A 15,670-nucleotide genomic window follows, 5' to 3' on the forward strand; every position below is an offset into this window, starting at 1 on the left:
TCGCCGGCATTGTGTCCATCAGGATATCATACTGAATCCATCTATATTAGGGCCTCATGATAAAGGCCCATACAAAAAAATACATCCAGATTGAGGGCTAGCTTACCTAGAAGCCACCCCTGGGATCTCCCACTACAGGGACCAGCATGCCTTCCAAATGCTGCTCCCATACAATGTCTTCTCACACATCAAACAAGCACAGTGGTAGCTGCTCTATCACTCTGGAAGCACATATCAGGTGCATGAAAGGGAGGGGTCACAGCAAATAGAAAGGGGGGTGCTTTTTCCTCCTGGTATACCCCTGTGCAACATCTTGCACTTGTAGCAATATTTGAAAGCCATGTGGTAATAGAAATTCAGAGACCCTGCAGGATATTGAAATGAGCGGCAATGTATGTCCAGCTATAGCCTCCCAAAGCTTCTAAATTTCTTAAAATGTGTGTGTAGAGATGTGTCCTCTTGCATCCTTGCTGCAGTCACACTAAACAGCCCTTGAAGTCGCGCCATGCCATGGTGGGACTCAGTAGTACCGAGCATCTTTTTTAGCTTTTTTTCTGCAAAAATACATCTTAGACGCAAAGTAATGTAGTAGGATGTGTAATTGCAGCTCTGTCTGCATCCGAAATGCCACGTTACATTGTTCTCTATGAATACACTGTAGCATAACATTTTGTATGCAAATACAGTCGCAGTCACACACAGAATATAGGCATGCTGCATATCATTTTAATCAGTAGATGCAATTACGCAGAACAAACACAAAAACAGACATTCGGCGCTACAGAGTCACACGGCACTTACGCGTTGTACTTATGTGTAATGCATCTTGTAGCGCACGGAGCAAAGATGTAAGAGGACAAATCTGCAGGCTTTATATTAGTCTATAAACATTCATATGTATGTGGTTTATACATACATTTTAAACAATGCGTCCGGAAAGTATTCACAGCACTTCACTTTTTCCACATTTTGTTATGTTACAGCCTTATTCCAATATGAATAAATGTATTTTTTCCCTCAAAATTCTGCACACAATTTTGCAAATTTCTTAAAAATAAAAAACTAAGAAATCACATGTACATAAGTATTCACAACCTTTACTCAATACTTTGTTGATACACCTTTGGCAGGAATTACAGCCTCAAGTCTTTTTGAATATGATGCCACAAGCTTGGCACACCTATCTTTGGCCAGTTTCGCCCATTCCTCTTTGCAGCACCTCTGAAGCTCCATCTGGTTAGATGGGAAGCATCGGTGCACAGCCATTTTCGGATTTCTCCAGAGATGTTCAATTGGATTCAAGTTTGGGCTCTGGCTGGGTCACTCAAGGACATACGCAGAGTTGTCTTGAAGCCACTTCTTTGATATCTTGGCTGTGTGCTTAGGGTTGTTGTCCTGCTGAAAGATGAACCGTCGCCCCAGTCTGAGGTCAAGAGCGCTCTGAAGCAGGTTTTCATCCAGGATGTCTCTGTACATTGCTGCATTAATCTTTCCCTCTATGCTGACTAGTCTCCCAGTTCCTGGCCTGGTGATGAGTGGTGCCTGGTTTCCTCCAAACATGAGACGCCAAAGAGTTCAATCTTTGTTCATCAGACCAGAGTATTTTGTTTCCTTTAGGTGCATTTTGGCAAACTCCAGACAGGCTTCCATGTGCTTTTTACTAAGGAGTGACTTTCGTCTGGTCACTCTACCATAAAGGCCTGATTGGTGGATTGCTGCAGAGATGGTTGTCCTTCTGGAAGGGTATCCTTTCTATACAGAGGAATGCTGTAGCTCTGACAGTGACTATCGGGTTCTTGCTCACCTCCTTGACTAGGGCCTTTCTCCCCCAATCGCTCAGTTTAGACAGCTGGCCAGCTCTAGGAAGGGTCCTGGTGGTTCCGCACTTGTTCAATTTAAGGATGATGTAGTCCACTGTGCTCATTGGGACCTTCAAAGCAGCAGATATTTTTCTGTACCCTTCCCCAGATTTGTGCCTCAAGACAATGCTGTCTCATAGGTCTACAGACAGTTCCTTTGACTTCAAGCTTGGTTTGTGCTCAGACACGCACCTTGGGACCTTATACAGGTGTGTGCCTTTCCAAATCATGCCCAATCAACTGAATTTACCACAGGTGGATTCCAATTAAGCTGTAGGAACATCTCAAGTATGATCAGTGGAAACAGGATGCACCTGAACTCAATTTTGAACTTCATGGCAAAGGCTGTGAATACTTATGTACATGTGATTTCTTAGTTTTTTATTTTTAATAAATTTACAAAAATCTCAAAAAAACTTTTTTCACGTTGTCATTACGGGGTATTGTGTGTATAATTTTGAGGGAAAAAATGTATTTATTACATTTTGTAATAAGGCTATAACATGACAAAATGTGGAAAAAGTGAAGCACTGTGAATACTTTCCGGATGCACTGTATATAAACCACGTAAATATAAATGTATTCAGACTAATATAAAGCCTATATACACTTTTTAATCAATTTTAAGAGCTTTTGGGAGGCTGGAGCTGGACATACAATTGCCACTCGTCACACTGCAGACTTAACAATGCGATTGGAGACTATACGCATTGTTAAGTAAGAGCATGACTGAGCATGTGTAGAACCAAAAATTGAAGGTTTTGTTTTTGGATTTCTGAAAACAAAACCTTATAGAACTTCGCAGGAGCAGCGTGTTACCGTAACCCCTGTTCCTTTGAAGTTTAATGCTGAATAGCTGTAAAAAAAAAAGGGGGGGGGGATGTATTGTATCAATATTGCCCGATAATAAACGGGACAGTATCAAGATCTTTACTGAATAGAGTCCATTGTCACTGTTCAGATTATCTGACCGTTCCTCACGATTACTGTACTACAAATGTTTGGGTCACAGTTACTTTATTATTAATAGATATTGCATGTAATTTGTAATTTATACATTTTAGGAAATAAGTTGCTAATAGCTAAATAAGATTTCATTTTGATTGTATTAAAAATAAATATAATTTAAGCATATAATAGGAAAATGTAATTTAATTATACAAATTCTGTATCCACACAGAAGTTGTTGTCCTGGTCTAAAATTACTTAAAACACATCAACTTTACTGCCAAACAGCCGTGTCATAGGCTTTACTACAGGGAATATTAATGAAGCTTTAAGGAAAACAAAGTACCTGAAAAGGTTAAAGGCAGAGGTCTAAATATAGAACATCCTGAGCTGCATATTGTCTGTAGTAATAGGATGACTTGGGTAGATTGAATGAACAGCACAGTCACTGCCATGCAGTGGGCGGTAGCTTTCAGTTGCTACATAAAAAGCAAAAGCACGTACTTTTGTGCTTAGATGTAACAAGAAAGACACAAACGTGGCATGTACAGATGTAGCCACGCTCATCGTGGCTACATCTAGGAGTGAATGTGCCTCGTTTGCCGTGACCACGTGCACACGGGGCGTGTGAGTGCGTTTTGGTAGCGCACGCGCCAATTAAGAATGTATTGAACGCCAATTGTCATAATAAAACATGCTCTGCAAGCTTTTAGGGGGTTGTGACTTTTCAACACACATCTTACACATGATACTGAATGTACAAAGGTATATATACTATATACATATACAAATCATTGGACATAAACTTCTTAATATACCCAGTGCACAAAAAAGATATACTGTATGGAGAGATTTTACATCAGAATGTGACACATGATGGCTCTAAGCAGGGGTGTTCTGGATTGTGTCATAAGTAATGAATGTGAAAGCCTATGGGCTTTTTTTATTAAAGTTTGGTCGAGACAGGTAATGACTTGTGCAGGCAGGTATCTTAATCATCAAAATATGACATAACCTCATAGGCTTATCTGGCTTAATGTGATCCGTTATTCTGTCTCTGAGATTTGACATTTCCTTTTATTACCAGAATAATTTAGATCCATGAGACTGTGCTCTGGAAAGCAACAGTTGCGTGCTACAGGTGTTTCAGCTGGTGTTTTATTTATTTTGTGTGCTGATTAGGAGCCATTATTATTTTTTATTCCTGCCCCATTCCTTCCAAACATAGCCCCTCAGTGTAGTTCCCTGATATTAGGTATTGTACACAGCACTTAGTGTGCCACATGCACATGGGCACGGAATGTTGCACTTAAGATGTGAGGCACCAGTTACAGCTCCTGATGGTAGCTAGGCACCTTTGCATAGATGATGATGATGATGATGATGAGTAGAAACAAAGCATACATATAGGGGTGGAGGGACCGCAGAGTTGCGTGCAGGTCTGCATACATGTATTTTTGTTCCATGTATGCAATGCAGAAGCACATATGAGCGATTTGCATTTATGCATATAAATATATAGATATTATATAGCTGGAAAAAAACCCAGAAAAATCCATGCAGTTCAGTTTAAAAGCTCCTGTGCTTCTAAATGTGCTTACCTACTATTGTCCTGGGATAGGCAAGGGGAGCTTTTAGGGTGAGCTGTACAACAGCAGAGACCCCCACTCACTTTCAGTGCACAGGTGATTTGAGCCTCCTTTTGACTCTTAGTGTAAGGCAAAGGGTAGGGAGGGCTCTACTCGTGGTAGACTTTATACTGTAGTGGCGAAATGGCACTGCTATAACCAGAGCCGTAACTAGACATTTTGGTGCCCTGTGCTAGAAAGTGAATTGGTGCCCCCCCCATATTAAAAATAGGGACAGTGCGTGCCTAAGGTGCCCCCGTGTACCCTCATAGGGATGCTGTTGTGGCCGCCAGCAGCTGCAGTGTCTGTCCAGGCAGGTGTCCAAGGTGGCGGCCAGGGTGAGAAGGGGAGAGCAGGCAGAGTGCAGCCCTCTACCCATGGCTCACTGCAGCTTCGACATGAGGGGAGGAGAGGCGGGGCCACCGCTATGAGCTGAGGTCGGGGACACTACTGCTGAGCGCGAATTGCACCACTGCATCTGAGGGGGGATGGGGGCACCTGCGGACGTTTCTCGAGGCCTTCGCGGAGGATTACAGGGGGAGCAGCTGCGGGCCCCATAGCAGCTACACTTCTGCATTTTCAGTAGTTATGCAACTGCCTCTCGCTCTCTGAGCATAACTTTAGTTCTGTGTACAGCCTTCCCGTGCTTAGTTCATCACTGAAGCCCTGCCCCCTTTCAACTTGGGTACCAGTCTTGCTAAGTACCATAAACATATCTGTAGTCCTGTGCTCCTGGTCATTGGAGTCTACCTGAGACTATTACAAATTAGTCAACTACTTTTTTTTTAAAGTGACAGATGGGTTTTCATAGAATTTAAGGATTTCAGTGCAGTACTGGAAATGTCTTGTAGCCAGGAGAGAGACAGAGCAAGAGGAGAGAGATTGAATCTTGGATAACAAAGGGCATATTCAAGCAACATTTCAAAAGTAGAACTGACAGGACTGGGAGAGAGACTGCCATTGAACAGTAATGCAGAGAGCTGGGTTTGGAGTTACATTACAACAAAACAGTGGTCTTGGGAGACTGAGGAAATTGTGGTGTTCTTGATGGTGAAGGAGATTTGAGCTTGCAGCCCATCATCAAAGGACCCCAATGTAAGCTTACATTTTTTATCAAAATATGACAAAATGCCCTCTGTTTTATTTGTTACATTCACACAGATTTGCAGTATATTATTATTAGTGCTGATAGCAAAAGTCTTTCTCTAATGTTAAAAATCAAGTGTCCGCAACCTCAGCACAGGGTATAAGTACCTAGGTATTCAATCCTTCAAAAGATGTGCAAAACTCTCTTAATGGCTACCAGCCACATGCTGAATAGCACAGTGACTTATTCTGACACCCCATAGGTGGTTGGTATAGTCCAAAATGTTTAAAACTCATGGAACTATAATTACCAGCATGTCCTGGCAGCCAAGGCTCTGTGGAACAGTCAGTACACAAAAGTACTTAACATTGCCAAACAACACAGTAGGAATAAGTGAATATTATATCTAAAGAAATGTCTTAACTATGTGCATATTTCACAACAATTAGTATTATCATTATTGATGTATTATGTATTACATCTAAAGTTAATGCAAGCTAAATGGAATAATAGTCATAATAATAAATATACAGTATATTTGCAGTATTTTCTGAAGCTGCAAGTTCTAAGTGGTTAAATATAGAATAAATAATTTAAGTACTTGTAATGCAGCAAATGTTCTGTTCTGCCTTTGTATGTATTTTACTGTTTAATCATTTCTATTGAACACCACCCTAATGTAGGCTACTGTATATGTTCTATATGTTGCATGGCTGCATTTCATTTTTATCAACAGAAACAATAAATTAAACCTTACAATGAAGAAAACAAACCTCCCACAGGACAAATTATTGAGCTTTTTCTGAATGCACGGCTTTGATTTTTTTTGTCTGTGTTTGCTTTGCTTTGTTTCTACAGTGGGAGGAGAAAATTGTTGATACTCTTTACTTTCCATCCCTGTAGGTACTCTACAGATTAAAAGAAAAGATCCAGTTTTCATTGAGGCAGGACAAAAAAAAACAAGAAATACACCTGTCCCCTCTCTCAGTTCAGCCCACACAGTCTGAGGCTAAACATCTGAGCAGTATGGTTCATCCTGAGAACATCCCAAAAGCTTTGAATGTTATTGTAGACCCACAGTGTCCAGGCACCTTTGAGATTAAGCTTCCAATTTCTGCAGGACCCTCCCCATTTAAGATGAAGCCTGTGGGCCTACAGGAAAGGTAAGTCTGTGTTTTATCTATACTAAACATATTCTTTCTTTAAACATGTTTCAGCTTGTGTTACTACAGTGTTGCATACTGCATAATGCTATGTGCTATCTAGAAGCAAGCAGGCAATCAAAGATTGTTTCTGGTTTGTCTTTTGAATTAGTTAATGAAGATAGTTGTGCAGTTGAATGCAGTGAGTCATGTTTGGGTTACATGCTCCAGGTTATTAAATAAGCCTTGCAATTTTACTATTAGTTTTATATACACCATTCAGTTAACACAAGTACTGTATAAGGTTTTTCGGTATGTACACCTATTACTAAGATCATTGAATGACTGACTGATGTTACAGCATAGTTATTTGCAGATTGATAGATACATAGTGTGAAGTGTAATGAATTTCCGTGTACTGTGGTTCCCCGTCTGTCAGTTCAAGGCCGGATTAACAATGGGGCAGATGGAGCTGCAGCTCCAGGCCCCCACATTAAAATAGGCCCACAGGGTTGCAATGCTTCTCGAGACAGGAACATTTATTTTCCTGTCTCCAGCAATCAGCCACCTGAAGCCCCGCCTAATAGATCCCCGCCGGGTCATCATCACTGGCCACCCGTTCAGAGTCCAGACAGCAGGATGTCAAATACAGATGGCAGCAGCACAGTTAAAAGCGTATTAAGCCTTCCCTGGGCCACATAGTGTTACAGTGCCACCCCCGCTCCATTTGCCGCTGTAAAGGACGAGAGAGGAGGGCTCTGGCTGGTTGGGAGCTGCAGCCGGGTGATCACTTGAAATGGAGGGTGTACCCTTCAGCAGCGCCCCTGACCCCGAGACTGGTGCACAGTATTATGAAAGGAGACCGTGAGGAGGAGGTAGGTGGGAGGCTGAAATGTGCTTGATCTGCAGCATACTGTTGAGGAGCCTGAACGTAGGCAGCGCCCAGCGTTTCCTAATCCCTAAACACCTGTGGTTTGTCAGACAAACAACTCCACAAGGAGACCACTGGAACCTACCTAATGTAGGCACATCTAGGTCTTTATTTGATTGGATGCTATCCATAAAGAGCCTGTTAAATCTAAAAAAATAATAATAATGTTTCATTGTATGTATGTGTATATATATATTATACATATATTTTAAGACAAGGATGCGGCACTCACGGCACTTTTCAATAAATCAATACAAACACATAGATCTGATTAGTAACGTTTCAGTCGCCAGCACGACTGTCGTCAGGCTAAAGCGCCGACGAATGAAACGTTGCTAATCAGACCTATGTGTTTGTATTGATTTATTGAAAAGTGCCGTGAGTGCTGCATCCTTGTGCTACTATTTGAATACTATGAGGGCACCAGCCACATGTGTTTTTTGCTTTTGGAGTGCCGAACCATTATGCAGATATATATATATATATATATATATATATACACACACACATATATGGGAATTGTAAAGCGCAACGGAATTTGCTGCGTTATATAAGAAACTGTTAACAAAAAAATAATAGTTATGTGAGCGGTGGTTAGGAGACCGCCGGTCAAATTACCTCCCCCTACATCTCGCCCCCTTACAATCCCGACGGTCGGCCTGCCGGCCAGCAATGGCTGTTCTCACCCCGCCGACATATGCAGTATATATGTATACTCTGTGTGTATGTGTGTGTGTATATATATATATATATATATATATAAAAAAATATATATTGCTGATATATGTATCTATCTATATATACACACACACACACCAGAGGTTTGATGTATGACCTTTCCCGTTCCAGGACCCAAGCTGTGTGACAGAGATATCCTCTGCATTTTATGGTCGTCATTGTTGTCTGTATTACATGGCAATTGTCGCAATGCCCTTTGTATTTTATGGCAGTCACTTGGTGTACTGAATGTTGGTCACTGATGGTTTTTACATTATATGAAGGTCATTGATTCTTTCTGTAGTATATGGCAGTCACTGCAATATTCTCAGCATCATCTTAAAGTCATAGGTAGAGGGTGACTGACTACTATCTATTGGAGAAGGTGGGGTTGGGGGCGAGCTGAGTCCTTGACCCTGGTGACAGAAAGCCTAGCTCCCCACCCAGGGCCGGTTCTTGCCCTTGTGGCGCCCCGGGCAAAAAATAGGGGCGTGGCTTCATATGGGGGCGTGGTCAGGTACACCCCCATTTGTGCCCCTGTAGCGCAGCTGGAAGAAAAATAAAATAAAAATAAAAGTATACTTACAATCCCCGCTCCTGATTCCAGACCTCCTCCTCCGCCGGCGCCGCTCTTCTCCAGTCCTCAGATCTATGGGAGAGACGTCATTACGTCTCTCCCATAGCACAGCATAGACACTAGAGGTCAATTATGACCCCTAGTGTCTGTGCCACTATGCTGTGCGGTGCGCGATGACGTCATCGCGCACCGCACAGCAAAGGTACTCTCCATGAAGGGAACCAGACGCTACGCGTCTAGTTTTCCTTCATGGAGAGGACCTTTGCTGTGCGGTGCGCGATGACGTCATCGCGCACCGCACAGCACAGGTCCTCTCCATGAAGGGAAACTAGACGCGTAACGTCTGGTTCCCTTCAAAGCGGGGGACCAGCGGCGGGCACAGCGGGGGCACTGCGGGGGGCACAGTGGTGGATCTTGCCATGGTGCGGCGCCCTCCGGATGGCGCCGGCGCTCTCCGGAAGGCGGCGCCCCGGGCAAAAGTACTGCTTGCCCGTGGCAAGATCTGCTACTGTCCCCACCCCATCACTTGCCCTACAGCTCTGTCTCACCACCTATTCTGTTCTCCCCCCATATTTACCATGGACCCGTCAGCCCTGATGTTCATCATCCTCCTCACCTGCTAAGCTAAGGTCTGTTTAATATCCCTAGCAGTGAGAGCAGCTCTCACTGCACATGCATGTTGGAGGTGGGACAGAACTTATAAAAAAAAGGGCAAGTTCTTTCACAGCCTGTTTGGCCCTCTTTGGATCCTTGGTGACAAGATATCAGGATCCAAAGGGGGTTGAACAGGCTGTCAAAGAGCACTCCCTTTTTAAGGAGACACCAAGTGTTATCAACATCCGTCCCTCAATGGTCAAGATATCTATATGTTTATGTGAAAATAAGTTGTAAATGTGTTTTTATATGGTTTTAGAATAAAATTATAAATCAAGGAAAAGGCTCTGATTAGACCAAATAGGAGGAATGAGTTCCATTATTATTACCTCATAACATATATGGAGGAAGTGGATACTATGAAATTACACTAGCACATTAAGGGTGAATTAGATCCCATATTTATCGATTCAATCATCTTGGCGCTCGCCATACTGAACATTATCTATCTATAAAAATTCTGTATTTCTGTATTCCGTATATTGGAATATTTGGATATGAGATACTCAACCTGTGTGTGTGTGTGTGTGTATGTATGTATATATATATATATATATATATATACATACATACATAGAGAGAGAAGATAACCGTGGCATGCTGCTACACCCTTGTTTGGTCTTGTTAGTCTTGACAAAGGTCCTTCATCTCTGAATAGCCTGCTGAGTGCCGCCTTATTTACGTTATTGTATTGGAGGTGCCACACTCTAGGATGGCACCGCAGCAGGTAACATTGTACCCATAATTGGTGTGAGTGCCGGGTCTTTGTTGGATCAATAATATATAAATTATATATATATATCAAAAATATCTATCTATCTATATACATAAGTATGTATATCTCTCCTTCCTCCCCCACACAGACACCACAGTCTGTGTCTTCCCTTATCCTTCCTCCCGCACACCCCATAGTCTGTCTCTCCCCAGTGACTCCATGCTGCATTCCCAGTTCCCCCACCCCTTCCCAAAGCCCTGTATCTCCTCACTAAGCCACTCTTACTCCGGGTAGAGACTCCCCAGTATCCAGACCCGAACACCACACAGCAGGTACCATGCAGCCCTCACACCCCACCAGAAGAGGCCGGCACAGGGCACAGGAATCCTGACCAGCGGAGCAGCTGCCATGTCCTGAAACTGCCTGTAACAAAGCCAGACCCAGAAGAGTGGGTGCACACTCATGCTGCACAGTCACTGTGTGTTAGAGGCTCCTGTCACTCTGAGGCTGCACCCACACTACCTACAGCTCGTTGCCCTATTTGGACAAGACAGCTCACATTCCTGCTGGGCACTAAGTGCATATCCTTGGGGCCCCTCTGATCCTTTGACTCCCCTGTCGCCGGCCCTGCACACACACTGTGTAGACATGCCCATATTACTAGTCACACCCCCACAGTGCAGGTCACACCCTCTGCAGTGGCGCACAATAGGCCCTTCATAATTTTCAGATCCAGGCCCATGTGGACCTTAATCTGGCACTGTGTCAGTTGTGTGGTTTTGGGTGCACACTTTCAGTCCCCTTCCTTTTGAGAACCTGCTTGTCACCACCATGGAACTAGCTCAGCCCTCCTATTCCCCAGCAGAGTGCACATGTAAAATTGAGATCAGATGACGGGGTCCATAAATGAACGAGTTTTAGCTGTTTAAAACTCGTTGTGCATGATAAATTGTTATCCAGCCAATCAGCTCCTGACTGTCATGTGTTTTGAGCGGGATGTACTAAGCCTTGAAAAGTGATAATTTCACTGTGATAAAGTACCAGCCAATCAGCTCCTAACTGCCATGTCACAGGCAGGGTTTGAAAAATGACAGGAGGTGAAATTAAAGGGATTTTTCTTTTTTTTTTGGGGGGGGGGGGGATCTGTTTTATTATTTTCAATAATTGGTAATCAAATACAATTTTAACATAAGAAGATGATACAGACATAAAAGGCAATGTTCAATTCTTTCTGCACCCTCCCACACCCATTTCTGCCCGGTACTCTCTTCAGAGACCCATGGCCACGCCCCAACAACATCACAGAATAAAACAACATTAATGACCCAGTGCAGCACAGGCCTATACAAAAATATAAAACTATAAATATTTTTTTCTCTTACGTCCTAGAGGATGCTGGGGACTCCAAAAGGACCATGGGGTATAGACGGGATCTGGGAGACATGGGCACACTATAAGACTTTGAATGGGTGTGAACTGGCTCCTCCCTCTATGCCCCTCCTCCAGACCTCAGTTAGATTCTGTGCCCAGAGAGACTGGACACACACTAGGGGAGCTCTCCTGAGTTTCTCTGAAAAGACTTTATGTTAGGCTTTTTTATTTTCAGAGAGACCTGCTGGCTACAGGCTCTCTGCTTCGTGGGACTGAGGGGAGAGAAGTCAGACCTACTTCTGCTGAGTTAAGGGCTCTGCTTCTTAGGCTACTGGACACCATTAGCCCCAGAGGGTTCTATCACTTGGTGCGCCTAGCTGCTTGTTCCCGGAGCCGCGCCGTCAACCCCCTCACAGAAGCCAGAAGAAAGAAGCCGGGTGAGTATGCAGAAGGCAGAAGACTTCAGTGACGGCAGAAGACTTCAGTAACGGAGGTACAGCGCAGCGGTCGCGCTGCGCTCCATGCTTACACACACACACCAACGGCACTCACAGGGTGCAGGGCGCTGGGGGGGAGCGCCCTGGGCAGCAAGTTACTGAGGTTTTTTAACTGGCAAAACCGCATATTAGAGGTGCCTGGGCACTATATGTGAGACCCCCGCCAGTATAATAATTTAAATTTGAGCGGACTACAGCGCGCCGGGAGGGGGCATGGCTTAGCCGCACAGCTTACCAGCGCCATTTTCTCTCTTCACAGTGTATGCAGAGACGCTGGCCCGGACCTCCACTCTCCTTACAAGTACTGGGAGCAAAACGAGGGGGGGGGGGGGGCACAGTCAATTGGTGCTATATAAAACAGCGCAGATATCATATATTATTTTTTTAGTAGTATATGGGCGCTGGGGTGTGAGCTGGCATACTCCCTCTGTGTTCTCTCTACAGGCTTCCCTGTGGGTCTGTCCCCTTTTGCCAGTGTGTGTGTGTCGGTACCGTGTGTCGACATGTCTGAGGCTGAGTGCTCCTCCCCGGAGGAAGTTACTGGGGGCGCAGAGAAGGATTTGGGAGTGACTCTGTCGGCACAGCCGACTGCTGATTGGGTAAATATGTTGAGTACATTGAATGTAAATGTGGCGTTATTGTCTAAGAGGCTGGATAAATCTGATTCTCAGACACAAACGTGGAGAAAATCCATGGAGGACGCTTTGTCTCAGGTACAGGCCCCCTCAGGGTCACAGAAACATTCCTTTACCCAGATGGCAGATACAGATACCGACACGGACTCTGATTCCAGTGTCGACTTTAGTGAAGCCACTTTACATCCAAAATTGATAAAGAGTATTCAGTACATGATTGTGGCTATTAAAGATGTTTTACATATTTCCCAGGAACTTGCTGTTCCAGATTCAAGGGTTTGTTTATTTAAAGGGAAAAAGCTTGAGGTGAAGTTTCCCCCCTCTCATGAACTGAACGCTCTTTGTGAAAAGGCTTGGGAGTCGCCTGACAAAAGGTGGCAGATTCCCAAGAGAATTTTTATGGCATATCCTTTCCCCTCTGACGACAGGGAGAAGTGGGAGTCATCTCCCAATGTGGACAAGACTCTGTCCCGACTGTCCAAAAAAGTGGCGCTTCTGTCTCCTTTCAAGGCTGCCCTCAAGGATCCTGCGGATCGCAAGCAGGAAACGACATTAAAGGCCATTTACACTACGGGTGCACTCCTCAGGCCTGCCGTGGCGTCGGCATGGGTGAGTAGTGCTATTGCTAAGTGGGCTGATAATTTGGCATCTGACATGGATACCCTTGATATCTTGGTTAGATCAGGGACGCTGCAGCTTACCAAAAGGATGCGGCGAGGGATATTGGCCTCTTGGGATCAAGGGCCAATGCCATGGCAGTCTTGGCCAGGAGAGCGCTGTGGATTCATCAATGGAATGCTGATGCCGACTCCAAGAAAGCTATGGAAGCTCTCCCTTTTAAAGGTAGAGTCTTGTTTGGTGACGGCCTCGCTGACCTGGTGTCTACCGCTACTGCGGGTAAGTCATCTTTTCTTCCTTATGTTCCCGCACAACAGAAAAAGGCGCCCCATTATCAGATGCAGTCCTTTCGTCCTAATAAATACAAAAAAGGAAGGGTCTCATCCTTCCTCGCTTCAAAAGGTAGAGGAAGGGGCAAAAGGTCGCCTGCTGTGTCGGGCGCCCAGGACCAAAAGTCCTCCCCCGTCTCCGAATCTTCAGTCAGGTCTGGTTTCAATCGGGCCTAGATCCTTGGGTCTTAGAAATAGTGTCCCAAGGGTACAAACTGGAGTTTCAGGAGATGCCGCCCCCCCCCCCCCCCCCCGCGCGGATTTTTCAAATCAGCCTTGCCAGTTTCTATTCCAGAAAGGGATGTAGTAAATGCTGCGATACAAAAGCTGTGTCAACAGAGGGTCATTGTCCCGGTTCCCCCGTCCCAGGGGGAAGGGTTCTAGTTGAGCCTCTTTGTCGTGCGGAAGCCGGGCGGCTCGGTCAGACCGATCCTGAACCTAAAATCTGTACTTGAAAACTTTCAAGTTCAAGATGGAATCTCTTCGAGCTGTGATCTCCAGCCTAGAAGGGGGGGATTTTATGGCGTCAGTCAACATAAAAGATGCCTACTTACACGTCCCGATATATCCTCCTCATCAGGCCTTCCTGAGATTTGCAGTCCAGGATTGTCATTACCAATTTCAGATGATGCCGTTTGGGCTTTCCACGGCCCCGAGGGTCTTCACCAAAGTGATGGTGGAAATGATGGTACTCCTACGCAAGCAGGGTGTCACAATTATCCCGTACTTGGACGATCTCCTGATAAAGGCGAGATCAAAAATAAGATTTTACTTACCGATAAATCTATTTCTCGTAGTCCGTAGTGGATGCTGGGACTCCGTAAGGACCATGGGGAATAGCGGCTCCGCAGGAGACAGGGCACAAAATAAAAGCTTAAGGATCAGGTGGTGTGCACTGGCTCCTCCCCCTATGACCCTCCTCCAAGCCTCAGTTAGGATACTGTGCCCGGACGAGCGTACATAATAAGGAAGGATATTGAATCCCGGGTAAGACTCATACCAGCCACACCAATCACACCGTACAACTTGTGATCTGAACCCAGTTAACAGTATGATAAATGCCAAGGAGCCTCTGAAAAGATGGCTCACAACAATAATAACCCGAATTTTTGTAACAATAACTATATACAAGTATTGCAGACAATCCGCACTAGGGATGGGCGCCCAGCATCCACTACGGACTACGAGAAATAGATTTATCGGTAAGTAAAATCTTATTTTCTCTGACGTCCTAGTGGATGCTGGGACTCCGTAAGGACCATGGGGATTATACCAAAGCTCCCAAACGGGCGGGAGAGTGCGGATGACTCTGCAGCACCGAATGAGAGAACTCCAGGTCCTCCTCAGCCAGGGTATCAAATTTATAGAATTTAGCAAACGTGTTTGCCCCTGACCAAGTAGCTGCTCGGCAAAGTTGTAAAGCCGAGACCCCTCGGGCAGCCGCCCAAGATGAGCCCACTTTCCTTGTGGAATGGGCTTTTACTGATTTTGGCTGTGGCAATCCTGCCACAGAATGTGCAAGCTGAATTGTACTACAAATCCAACGAGCAATCGTCTGCTTAGAAGCAGGAGCACCCAGCTTGTTGGGTGCATACAGGATAAACAGCGAGTCAGATTTTCTGACTCCAGCCGTCCTGGAAACATATATTTTCAAGGCCCTGACAACGTCAAGCAACTTAGAGTCCTCTAAGTCACTGGTAGCCGCAGGTACCACAATAGGTTGGTTCATGTGAAATGCAGAAACCACCTTAGGTAGAAATTGAGGACGAGTCCTCAATTCCGCCCTGTCAGAATGAAAAATTAAGTAAGGGCTTTTATATGATAAAGCCGCCAATTCTGACACACGCCTGGCTGAAGCCAAGGCTAACAGCATCGACACCTTCCATGTGAGATATTTTAAGTCCCCAGTGGAAAGTGGTTCAAACCAATGTGACTTTAGAAAACTCAACACCACATTGAGAT

The 15,670-nt window shown here is 44.7% G+C and overlaps 1 protein-coding gene across 2 annotated transcripts in view; it reads left to right on the forward strand.

Annotated features, from left to right (window-relative positions):
• Positions 1 to 15,670, forward strand: part of PTPRR (protein tyrosine phosphatase receptor type R) — a 415,965-nt gene that overhangs the window by 276,182 nt on the left and 124,113 nt on the right. For both annotated transcript variants that reach the window (XM_063927466.1, XM_063927467.1), the window contains one exon: positions 6,426 to 6,685. In XM_063927466.1, coding sequence (XP_063783536.1) covers positions 6,426 to 6,685 — 260 coding nt within the window. The remainder of the gene's footprint in view (positions 1 to 6,425; positions 6,686 to 15,670) is intronic.

The sequence above is a fragment of the Pseudophryne corroboree genome, chromosome 6 (genome assembly GCF_028390025.1).
Source record: "Pseudophryne corroboree isolate aPseCor3 chromosome 6, aPseCor3.hap2, whole genome shotgun sequence".
NCBI lineage: Eukaryota > Metazoa > Chordata > Amphibia > Anura > Myobatrachidae > Pseudophryne > Pseudophryne corroboree.